General features: G+C 37.4%; 2 protein-coding genes across 4 annotated transcripts; one reads left to right on the top strand and one right to left on the bottom strand.

The window, feature by feature from the left end:
* lctla (lactase-like a) lies at nt 1-7,734 on the bottom strand. Of its 3 annotated transcripts, none has more exons than XM_056265330.1 (15): nt 7,111-7,734; nt 6,809-6,975; nt 5,124-5,284; nt 4,949-5,036; nt 4,744-4,853; nt 4,110-4,238; nt 3,733-3,828; nt 3,133-3,187; nt 2,887-3,048; nt 2,494-2,768; nt 2,269-2,395; nt 721-920; nt 511-574; nt 220-324; nt 1-132 (listed from the first exon to the last, which is right to left on the bottom strand). In XM_056265330.1, the coding sequence occupies exons 2-14, from the start codon at nt 6,933-6,935 to the stop codon at nt 251-253; spliced, it is 1,668 nt and encodes a 555-aa protein (XP_056121305.1). In that variant the 5' UTR covers nt 6,936-6,975; nt 7,111-7,734; the 3' UTR covers nt 1-132; nt 220-250. The 3 variants fall into 3 exon arrangements, with proteins under 3 accessions (XP_056121305.1, XP_056121304.1, XP_056121303.1); XM_056265329.1 differs by having other exon boundaries at nt 251-324; nt 7,111-7,733; XM_056265328.1 differs by lacking the exon at nt 220-324 and having other exon boundaries at nt 7,111-7,189; nt 7,519-7,733.
* An 845-nt stretch (nt 7,735-8,579) lies between these two features.
* crybgx (crystallin beta gamma X) lies at nt 8,580-10,642 on the top strand. Its single transcript, XM_056265332.1, has 6 exons — nt 8,580-8,794; nt 9,210-9,258; nt 9,509-9,630; nt 9,838-9,973; nt 10,144-10,283; nt 10,391-10,642. The coding sequence occupies exons 1-6, from the start codon at nt 8,751-8,753 to the stop codon at nt 10,521-10,523; spliced, it is 624 nt and encodes a 207-aa protein (XP_056121307.1). The 5' UTR covers nt 8,580-8,750; the 3' UTR covers nt 10,524-10,642.
* Nucleotides 10,643-11,637: the final 995 nt, after the last annotated feature.

Here is an 11,637-nt window from a genome sequence, read left to right as displayed (position 1 = left end):
TGTGAGGCAGTCAGTTTAATATCCGTGTTCTCAGCAAAAACATGAGAAAAACTGCACTGAGGAGAATGCAGAGAGTGCACACAGTGGGGACGACAATCTCCGTGACCATCTCCATGTGGCTGATCAGTGGATCTGTAAAAAAAACACACACAGGTAAGTCATAAATATGCAGAATATGCAACACTAGCACTGGCCAGAGAACATGTGAAACATGCCAACCTCCAAAAATAGCAATATTTCGGCCCTGTACCTAAACTTCATCATGCACAGGCCAAACCTTTGGCATATCTGCATGTTCCTTATTTTCCTTGGATTTTCTTCTAGCTGGAAGGGCAAACAAAAGAAAATTCCTGTTAGAAAGTTACGCTATAATTTTCTTTCTCTGTATAATGTGCTTGGTTACAAATAGAAAATATAATTTGAGACAGAATTTTCTTTTATTTGCCCCAGCTAGATCACTGCCGGTTGTGCTGCCCTGTGGGGAGTGAAGTCAGCAACAGTTACACTAACCTGCCGCAAGGAGCTGGTTACTTGAGGTGCATGTTTCCAGTGCCTTTCTTTTCCAGCTTTCAATCTGTGGGAAACATGATCCAACTTAAAAACTGCATAAGATGTGAACTGAGACATAATATAAAGTTCATCACACAGATTGCACAAAAAATGCTCTCATTGACTCAAAAGATGAACTAACATTATATTATATTGCTAAAGTCATCATACCTCTCTCTGATTGGGGAAACCATTCGAGCTGATGATGCGCTTGTAGTACTGAACTGATGCTTTTGGGTAGCGTGGTTTATTTTTGCTCCCAAAATCCACATAGTACAGGCCAAATCTTTCAGAGTAGCCCTCATCCCACTCAAACTTGTCAAGCAGCGACCAAGCTGTGTAGCCTTTCACATTAACTCCATCTTTAACCGCTGAATGAAATAGAAGTAAAAAACAAAAAGGTTCCTATCACTGGTTGAATGGGTTTTATTTATCAGTGTATGAAGAGCAATATGATTTGAATCTCTAGAAATGTTTGAAAGCATTTCGAATTTTTAGAGACCTAAAGCAGTGACATGGTCAATCAGTAATCAAGTTTCTGTAAATTTAGATTTGCATGTTCTGAATGGGTCATTTTATTAAATCTAGTTTAAGACAATGGTTCAGGCACGGCGTTATGGGTGGGCCTGACGGGCCTAGGCCCACCCACTTTTCAACAGGCCCACCCAAAACTTTTCTTCAAAAATGTTTTGTCAATAATTAGGCCTATAATAAAAAAATCGCCAATAAGCTCATAATTTGTGCTAAAATAGTCTAAATGTTTAGTTTTAAAAACAATTTTAAAAAGCTGGTTATGTCTATTTTGATGTTTCTGCACAAGTTCAGCAGACAGTGTTCGGGTTTGTTCCGATCAGAGCATGTGAGCAGAGAGCGCATTTCTGAATATTCCGCTCTGCTCGCTCATTCCGCAGGGTCGCGCGCTCAACCCAGTGGCCTGCTGGCTCGAACTTCCAAGATATGTGGAATAAGGCCTCCGACTATTTTTTTCCCCTAGTCGACTAGTTGTTCATTTAAGCCATTAGTGGGCAAATCGCCCCTTTATATTAATTTAATTAGGCTACTTAAATAGGACAGGCTGCTATAGCCTATATGGAAGCTTGTTTCCGCCATATAGAATAAAACATTTTAAAAGATAATTGCGACTTTTTATCTCACAATTGCGAGTTTACATCTCACAATTCTGACTTTATTACTCAGAATTGCGTGAAATAGTCGCAATTGCTTATTTTTTTCCTTTCTTTTTTTTTTACCCCACAATAGTTTATATCTCACAATTCAATTCTGACTTTGTAACACGCAATTGCGACTTTATATCATGCAATTCTGCCTTTATATCTCTCAATTGCGTATTATAAAGTCAGAATGGCGAGATATAAACATGCAATTCTGTGAAAAAAAGTCAGAATTTCAAGCTATTCTCGCCCTTTATACAAATATGAACTATAGGAACAATAGTTTTTGTATTTTAGTTTGAATTATTTGTTAATATAATTACATTTGTGTGTGCATATATATATATATATATATATATATAGTTATATGTATGTGATTATTTTGGCTTTATCTTGATAGAACAGTAGATAACAATGGGAGGGGAGAGACTAATTAAATCATTTTTAATACAAAGTCATACTGGCCCTGGCCCCTTTGTTGAGCTCCACTGGTCTAAGAGTATTTAACTATAGAAGGCAAGGCATTGATTCCTCTATTGATTCTGACCTTTAAACATTTCATTTATGTAATCCCTGAAGTACTGCATTCTCCATTCATCACACAGTTCTGTGCACATCATCTTCTCCGATACTCCATTTCCTGTCACGTAAATCATGGGGTCTCCATACCGTGTCTAAGAATACAAAAAGATATATAAGCCACCAATGTGCTAGTCAGACTACTGGCTACCGTCTGGAAGTAGTTGTTGCAAAGATGTTTACAGAGATGTACCTTTACAAAGCTGAGCAGACGGCTGAAGCCCCATGGCACAGCATAGAGCCACTCTGATCCAGGGTCAGGCCACTGTGGGTCCACCAGCTCAGCCAGGTCACGGTCAGTGAAGTAGCTGTTTCCACGGTTGGAGGGAAAGTTCTTTTGTGTGATGTAGCGTGTGGTGAAGTGGCTGATGCCAAGGAAGTCACAAGTGCCTCTGATGTAACTTTTCTCGTGAGGGCTGAAAGTAGGCAGGCGAGAGCTACTCAGGCCCTGCTGGGCACTCTTCCTACCTGCAGAAATAAAACAGAAAATGCTGATGAAATACGTACATATGTAAATTAACACCAGCCCCTACTAAAAAAGCAGATACGTTTTTGTTTTTCTATTTATTTGCGGTTTGTCACTTACCTATGTAGTCTTTCATTATTTGAGGATAGTCTCCATTAAAGAGTGGCGTGGCAAACCATCCCAAGTAGAACTGAACATATCTTTCAGCGGCTTCTATATCTTGCTGATTGGTGACATCCACTGGTTCTCCCCAGTCTGCTGACAGGGAGATGCCCACCATACCTGAAATGGCAGAAACACTTATACTAGTTTGGACCTTTGCCTTGACAGGTTATAAGCTGAATTCAGAATCTGAAATTTGTCTACCTTTCTGCTTGTTTCGCCATTGGGCGTCGTATGTGTGCCAGACCTTAGCATGAGCCTGTCAGTGCAGCAAATGGTAAAAGTGAGCTTTAGTTCACTACATTTGAATTTGTATCAAAAGAACAGTGGTTTTAATAGTTGATAAGTCTTTTTGGAATAGCTTGCACATGCATGCTACATGCATGCTTATATGATCATTTGTGTTTTATCATTTATATTTAGCATTTTTGTCTCTGCTGTCCAAACGCATTTTCTGGTTTAAGAGTATCCACCTTATTTTGCAGTTAAGTAAGCTATTTTCTGTAAATGCGTAAGCCACTATAGGTAGATAACTAGAAGAATAACAAAGCGCAGTTAACGGTAAAACTATTTGTGCTACAAAACGCTGTGTTTATGATTATGATAACCAAATTGCAACATCAAGCAGCATAATAGCTGCTTTTGTACAGCTAAAATTACTGGAACCGATACCGGAAGTTACAAATAGCCGCACCCACTTTTATGTTAAAATAATGTGGATACTACAGCAAAGTGGATTGCATTGATAACTTGTCATTTGTTAGGGTTATTAGACTACAGTGGACTGCGGTGGATTTTGATCACCTTAATGATGTTGTGGGCAGCATTATAGGCACCAGTACCCCTCATCTTCAGACCAGGAGCATGTTCTCCAGTCTCATAACCCTCTACTGCAACAGACTAGAAACATGGGAGGAATCTTTACTGCCAGTGTAAGAATGGAATTTGAACCAGATAATAAACAGTTTTTTCTCATAGAAGTCAAAGTGTCCCTGACAAGAATTGTTGCTAGCTTTTATTTTATTTAAAAAAACAACAACAACTTGATATTACTTACTCACTAATATTGTTTAATTTTAGAGAAAGGCCAAGTTACTTGAAATTTGCATGACAAATTAATTATGATTACATTTTTAATGAGTTGGAATTATAATAGTGGACACTATTTTTACAGTTCTTACCCAAGGATTGTTGAAGGTGATCCAGTATTTGACTCGATTGCCAAATCTCTCAAAGCACAGGTTGGCAAAATCGTTGAAGAAGTTGATCATACTTTCATTTTGCCAACCTCCATATTTCTCCTCCAGAACCTGTACAGGTATTTTGAAAATTAAATCAAATTGAAGTATATATACTCTTAAGATGTGTACTCTCTGATATACTAATTGTAAATATTTTTTAGAAAGAGAATTCAGAGTCATTCCCTGTGTCCGAATACTACATGTACTATGAACTGTAGGTGGATAACGAGTATTTGGGAGACGAGTAGTATATATGAAATGAATTCACAGTATTCATAAAACAGTACAGCAAAAAGTACCCAGATGACTTGCTACTTGCTAGCGAGATTCTAAAGTGTACATCCAATGGACACTTTACTATCCCATAAGGCCACGGGAGAGGATTTGTGAATGGCAGAGAAGTGACGCTGGTAGGTCACGTGACAGTGACAACATGTAGGACATCCAAAGTTTCATTCATATTACCCATATTCATACTATATAGAAGATACTTTTTAATAATTGTAAAGTACGTTTCAAACTAGACAGTATGCAATTTCAGCTATTGTCTTCCTCAGTGAGGATTTTGTTTTACCTGAGGTAAGTCCCAGTGGTAGAGCGTCACAATCGGTGTGATTCTGTTCTCCAGAAGCATATTAATCATGTTATCATAGTGCTCTATCCCTTTCTCATTGATGTATTTAGCTAAAAGACAATCAGAAAAATGTTTGGTTATGACTCTTGTAAAATATTACAAGAAAATTTTTTTCTTTCTTCATTTTAGCATTCATTTTAATTACTTTTAATGCCACTGGGCAGAATCCTTGGCCAGGAGATGGAAAAGAGATAGTGGTTCAGCTTCATGTCTTTCATCAGTGAGATATCATCCTAAAACATACATTAAACAACTCTTAGAACCAAAGTGTCTACATACTGTACGTCATTGTGCATTTCTGATAAAGTTAATCATAGCACCTTGATTTTATAATAGCCATCACAGGATGAGTCACCGGTGTCATTCCGGTCTGTTTTCCCTCTCTTGTGGGAGAACACATCCCAGATGCTCTTTCCTTTTCCATCTTTATCCCATGCTCCCTCTGTTTGGTATGCTGAACTGCCAGCACCCCAAGAGAATCCTGAAAATGTATGCATACACACTTTGCTATTTATATCAAAAATGATATACTGTATATTAGGGCTGTCAATTTAATGCGTATATTTAATTAATTAGTTATGGAGAAAATTACCCGCCCCAGACCTACATATGTCATTTTACATTTATTTCATAGTTGATTGATTGGTAATTGGACAACTCACTGTGTGATGGAGCCTATAGAATGCAGTTAGAATGCCCCTAAAATTTAAGATGCGCGTTTATACGTTTTTGTCTCATATTTATATCATACGATAGGCTATAGTAAGTAACACGCGCGATATCACACAAGTGCTGTTTAAACAGTAAGTAGGAGGTTAATATTGTGTCATCTCAGACACGATATTGTCCGTTTTTGCTACATTTTTCCAATGAAAATATTACCTGTACAACCAGAACTTTGCTGTGCGTCTCCGAGCAACACACAGCGGTGTTTTATTTCTAAAGCATCCACATTTTGAGCGAATCTCTCCAATAATAACCAACTGCAGAACCGCAGAGCCATACATCACACTAGCCTGAGGACATCAGCAACAGGCCAGCAGTCGCATATGCCCCATTCATAAAGAGAGACATTCACTTCATCCCTGAATGAATCAGCCGTTTGAACGAATCAGATGAATGAACGACTCAATAATCTCCTCATTTAGACATTTACCGCACGCTACCTACTGACAGTTTTAGTTTCTTATTTAGAGGATCATTTTATTTTAAAAATATATATATTTTGGGGATAGTTTACACAAAAATGAAAATTCTGTTTATTTCCATTTACTCACCCTTGTGTAGTTTCAAACCTGTATGACTTACTTTCTTTTGTGGAACATAAAAGAAGATATTTTTAAGAATGTTGGTAACCAAACTGTTTTGGTCTGTAAATATATCTAAATACCAATTCAGATGCAGCTTCTGAAGAAAAAAAAAAAACATGGCCGTTGTAGCCTAAAAGTTTGTGTATAAAATAAAATATTTCTTACTAAAACTACTTTTTGTAATGTTTATTTGATGCTTTTCTCATTTAACACAATAATGACTTTCAATAATCTTTTGGGGGTCATTTCTCAGCCGAAATTGATGTCCGATTAAATTGCGATTAATTAATATGCACATCATGTAGGTAATTAATTAATAATTTATAATATATATATATATATATATATATATATTTTTTTTTTGTATATGCAATATGCATTAATTTATAGGATATAGAATATAGAATAGAATTCTATCCTATAGAATCCTGAAAATGAATGATTTCAATAAAATGATATATGTAATTTTATATAAAACATTTTTTTTATTGTATTTTTTTTTATTTCAAGACAGGATTATAGTTTACAATCTTATTTACCTGCTTTAATCACTTTATTTTTACTGTGCTGCAAACAATATAAAATACTTTTTTTTTTCAACCAGATGCATACTTAAAATGTAATTTAATATTTGAGCTTAAAGAGAACACGCATCTATTTGCAAGTGTTAATTGCTTTTATGAGTAATGCTTTACCTGAAGGAAATGTTCCATACTGAAATGACCCCTTTTCGTTCTTGGTCCAGTCAAAGTCTTCGCTGGAAAAAATGCAGGGTGCCAGTAGCAGAATGTGGCATATCCTCAGCACACAGTGTTGTGGCATCCTCTTATTCTCATAGGAGTTTGTTTTTTACCAGTAACAACTGGACATATAAAACAGACTCATTTTACTTACAGGCACATCTTCGAAGCACATCTTGCAGTTATTCTTAAATAGGTATATATGGAGAAACTTCACAGCAGTTATCCTCATTTCAAAAATAAGAAAACATACTCACTGAGTGGTCAGTTCAGGAGCTGAGGCATATCAATGATGCATCCCAAACTAAAAAGCTGTCACAATCCACGTGCAATCGCCTAAAATGTCAAAAAGAATTCCAAACCCAGATCAGATCAGATGAATTAACTCATTTCAGCCAGCTATAATACAAACTGATACAAAAGGCTATCAGAGACAAAAAATAAGTCAGTTTGTCAAGAGCTGCCAATATGAAAGACATCTCAAAAGTATTTATCCTGAAAAGAGGAGATGTGACTTTCTATCTGAAGGAGAGAGGATGAGAAGATGATTAAAAAGCTCCCTTCTCTTCACAGGAACCAGCAGCTTTGCCCTGTCTCTCTACCTCTCCCTCCTCTCACCCTCTCCCTCCATCTAGATTCACACTCAAGCACATATACACGTATACCTGCTCCAGGCCTCACATTTGTCCTGACTGGAATCCACTCCAAAGTGCCAGAAGGTTACCTAAGCTTCTGAACTTCATTCACCCTCACAAAGCTGCCCAGTGCCTGTGCGCCCGCACGCACAAAACAGTAGCGAAGCATCTAGTAGATCCAAGCTCCATTCAGGAGCCACACACAGGCCCAAATACCCACTATTCAAATTCAATGGGCTGAGAGGGGAAAAGTGCTGCTCCTAACATGTTTTATAGAATTGAACATTTGACTCTGTAAGCAAGTTGATGTTGGTGTGGGTGATACATTTGCATTTTGGCCCCCAAAGGAGAAATGTTTATGCTATGAAAAAAGGTTGACTTTAATCAGCAGCATTTCTGAATCAAATTCTGAACCAATGGACTATATATATATATTAAAAAAAGGCAATATCTGATTCATTTTCTATTGAATAAATGAGCATTACATATTAGTAATAATGTATAATGTTCTTTTATAATGCAAAATATAATAAACAAATTATATAAAATAATATTTCAATATATAAAATATTGTCCCTTACTTAAATATGAATCCAATTCTGACTGGATAATCAATATAGACCAATATTATATTAAATCATGATTGGTTACCACAATGTGGCTGTAATTGTGTCATTGCTTTATGCATTAAAACAATTTTCTAGACTAAAATATTTTTTACAACATCTGACAAAGATTATTGGAGTACATTTTACATGAAAATACGATTTCAGTCTTTCTACTTCAAAATGTCATTATTTTTGAGTGAAAATTGTTTTGATTTTTTTCAGCATAAGCTGCTCCAGTTTAAACACGAATAGTTACAACATGCAAAATGCATTGTAAATGAACTGTGAAAAGAATGCTGAATTGTTTTAGAAAGTGTTGGCTCTGCACTCTTTAACTGTATGTGTATGTATGTGTGTATGAAGCATAATTTGTTCAATGTATGTTGGTTTATCATGGGAACATGCGTGTTGTTGTCTTGCATGGGCTACTGATTTGCATGTCTAAGCTTTTGTACTGTATGTGTGCATTTGAGTTTCTGTATGCACATATAGCTGAAGGCTTTGACAAAACATAGCAAACTGTATGTGTTTAGCATATCAATACACAGACCGACTACAGAGAGAGCAGCAGAAAGAGTATGAGCATTCTAGCACTCCCTGTTTCTATGTACCTGCTGTATTTAAGGACCATCTTAGTGGCCACCACGAGCTGACATGAACATCTTCACTAAGGTCCCCGGACTAGCCCAACAAACCAGGTATGTTTGCGGTGCATTTGGAAACAAGAGCAACACCAAATTTTGTGGACTGAGTTTCAACCAGATCTGCACCTCTCAAGAGGGCTGTATTAATCATTGCAGAAAATATGAAAGTCAGACCAACATCCGTGACTCATTGCAGTTTTGTGGAAGAGAATACATATGTAGTTCAGATCACATCCGTACGGTTAGGGAAGCCCTGAAACAACATACTGTTATGCTTTAATTGGCAAACTGATTTGTTTCACGCATACATTGTCATGGAAGAAATCAAATGTAACTTTAATTTAAATGTTGACAGTTCAAAAAGCTATGTTTTCTACTGGCTTCTATTATGGCATATTTTTATTGATTGTTGTTGTATATGTGTTCTCTGTTGGAAAATATGCTAAGAGTATTGGACTTTTTTCCCTAGCAAGCTGGGGTCTGTGCTCCAACGTGCCTTCTACGGGTCCAGTGGGAGGGTAAGAGTTTTTACTTTCCTGCATAGTGACTCGGTGCTGATGAATAATATATCAGTCTTACTCTTTTTATCGCTTCTCATACCGCTTAAGTGGTGTTTTTAGGAAAAGTCATTTGGAAAATTAGCTGAAAAAGTAGCTAGTTTCATATATGCTCCGAAAATTCTTTTAAATCCTGTTGTGCTTTTTAAATGCTTAAATGAATGTGTATATATTCAAGTGGGGGTTTTTTAACATTAGTTGTGTTTTTCAGGTGACCCTTTTCGAGCAGAGGAACTTTGCAGGTCGGCGACTGGACCTGACCTCTGACTGTCAGAAATTGAGTGAAAAAAACTTTCCCGACAGATGCAACTCTGTCCAGGTGGAGAGTGGAGCGTGAGTACATGGCACTTTTATATCACAAGACCTTGTTTGACCCTTATTAAATCTAACATTAATGATTACTTCACATTTTGATTGAGTCGATATTTTGAAAAGATTCTAAGCTAAATTAAATATTTTTTCTCCATGTAATGACATTTTGCCAATTCAAGCCCACTCAGCTATTTTTGCATTTTAACTGTGGCATGTGTTCATATGTAGATGGGTGGGATACGAACATGAGAACTTCCGAGGGCGTCAGTACCTGTGGGACATGTCTGACCGGGGGGAGTACAATTGCACTGATAAGTGGTGTGCTCAGGGTGACCACATCTCCTCTGTTCGTGCTGTGAAACAGGTGAGATACACATTTTATTCAATAGTACAAAAATACAAAAAAAAAGGAAGAAAACCAATATTCTCACAATATACCAAAGTATCAATCTTTGTCATTTCCACTGAATGTAAAAAAAAAAAACCCCATAAACCTGGAGTTTTCATTTTGTTTGTGTGTGTTTGGTGGGCTAGGACACCAACACTGCCCGTGCACAGCTGTTTGAGAGGGCAGGTTTCTCAGGCAAGAAGACAGAGCTCCATGATGACATCCCCAACCTGATGAGCCGTCACAGCCTTAACAGGGTGTCCTCCATCAGAGTAATGGGCGGAACGTGAGTACAAGTTCACTGATGTTAAAGTACTTGGATATTTATTCTGTTCTGTATATATTCAGTATTGTGTGCATTTTTTAAATCTATATTTCCAATCTCTCTTTCAGCTGGGTGGCGTACCAGGAGCCGAACTACAGAGGAGCCCATTACATCCTAGAAAAGAAGGACTACAACAACTTCTCTGACTGGGGTGCTCAAAACAGCACCGTTGGCTCAATTCGCCGCGTCCGCTTCAGCTAAACAAAATCCCCTGAAAAACACCCACACCCGTCAGCTCTTTATACAAAAATATGCCAGCTCTAAATGAAACAAACCCTACAGAAGACCTATTTTAGTAATAAACTGATGAAAAAGACAAATATTGTTGTTTGTGCTTCCATTATCTAACAGTAATTACATAATTCATCTGGTATGATAAAGATGAAAAGTTCTTCAACAGCTCAAGAGCTTTTTGGGTGCAAGAATGAGTGTTGTGTCGCCCTCTACTGGTGAAGCACATCATGCGCATTTGAGTTTCTGCAATATCAGCCTGTCTGTTATACTGTTACCTGGCATGTCTGAGCCACCAACATCTTCAGATAGCACAGATCCAGGATTGTTCCCAGGGTGCTACAGTACTCTGTTTCGTCCTACTGCCCTGATGGGACGCATCATTAGACGTGGGATGCTAATAGGAACAGTGAGCTCACGACTTTGCCCTCTCTTCTATGATCCGAATCCTTTAAAGAGCAGCTGTAAAGCTCATTTGTGTATATTTGAGCATACGTTAAGGAATTCACATGGGCTTTAGCTCTGTGTTGGACTGACAGACACATGCTGCCATGCTCTCTAAAGGCCGGTGAGGTATTTCTGTGGGTCGTGGGAATAGCAGTTGCTGTGGCCCGGTTGTGCCGATGACATTGTGCTGCTACATATCCTCTCACGGTCACCACAGCAGCCTGGAGGTACCCACCAGTGCCTCCTTTACATGCAGAAACAGCGGAAGGGTTCAAACAATGCAAATTGCTTTAGGATTATGTCTCAAAGAGAAGGATGTACAGGGAATGAGAGAGAGGCAAGAGTGAAAAGAGGTTATTTGATTATAAACAAATGTTTAGCACAACCATTATTTTATAATGTTCTGGCTCTTTATTTACAAGATAAAACTAGCTATTGTTTCCATTAGAGCAGATGTTACTGTTATCACTGTTGCTGCAGATACTGTTGCTCTTATACTAGTAGTATGACTGAATGATACATGAATAAATGATTCCACAGGGTTAAATATCCAAAAATCCAATAATTAGAGTTAGGCAGGAGTCTAGTGGATAATATAATATAATATAGATTATTAAGTATATAGTATGAATTAAGT

The sequence above is a fragment of the Rhinichthys klamathensis genome, unplaced genomic scaffold, assembly GCF_029890125.1.
Source record: "Rhinichthys klamathensis goyatoka isolate OS25496 unplaced genomic scaffold, OSU_Roscu_1.1 h1tg000232l_1, whole genome shotgun sequence".
Taxonomy (NCBI): domain Eukaryota; kingdom Metazoa; phylum Chordata; class Actinopteri; order Cypriniformes; family Leuciscidae; genus Rhinichthys; species Rhinichthys klamathensis.
This window is presented reverse-complemented; position numbering and strand designations above follow the sequence as displayed.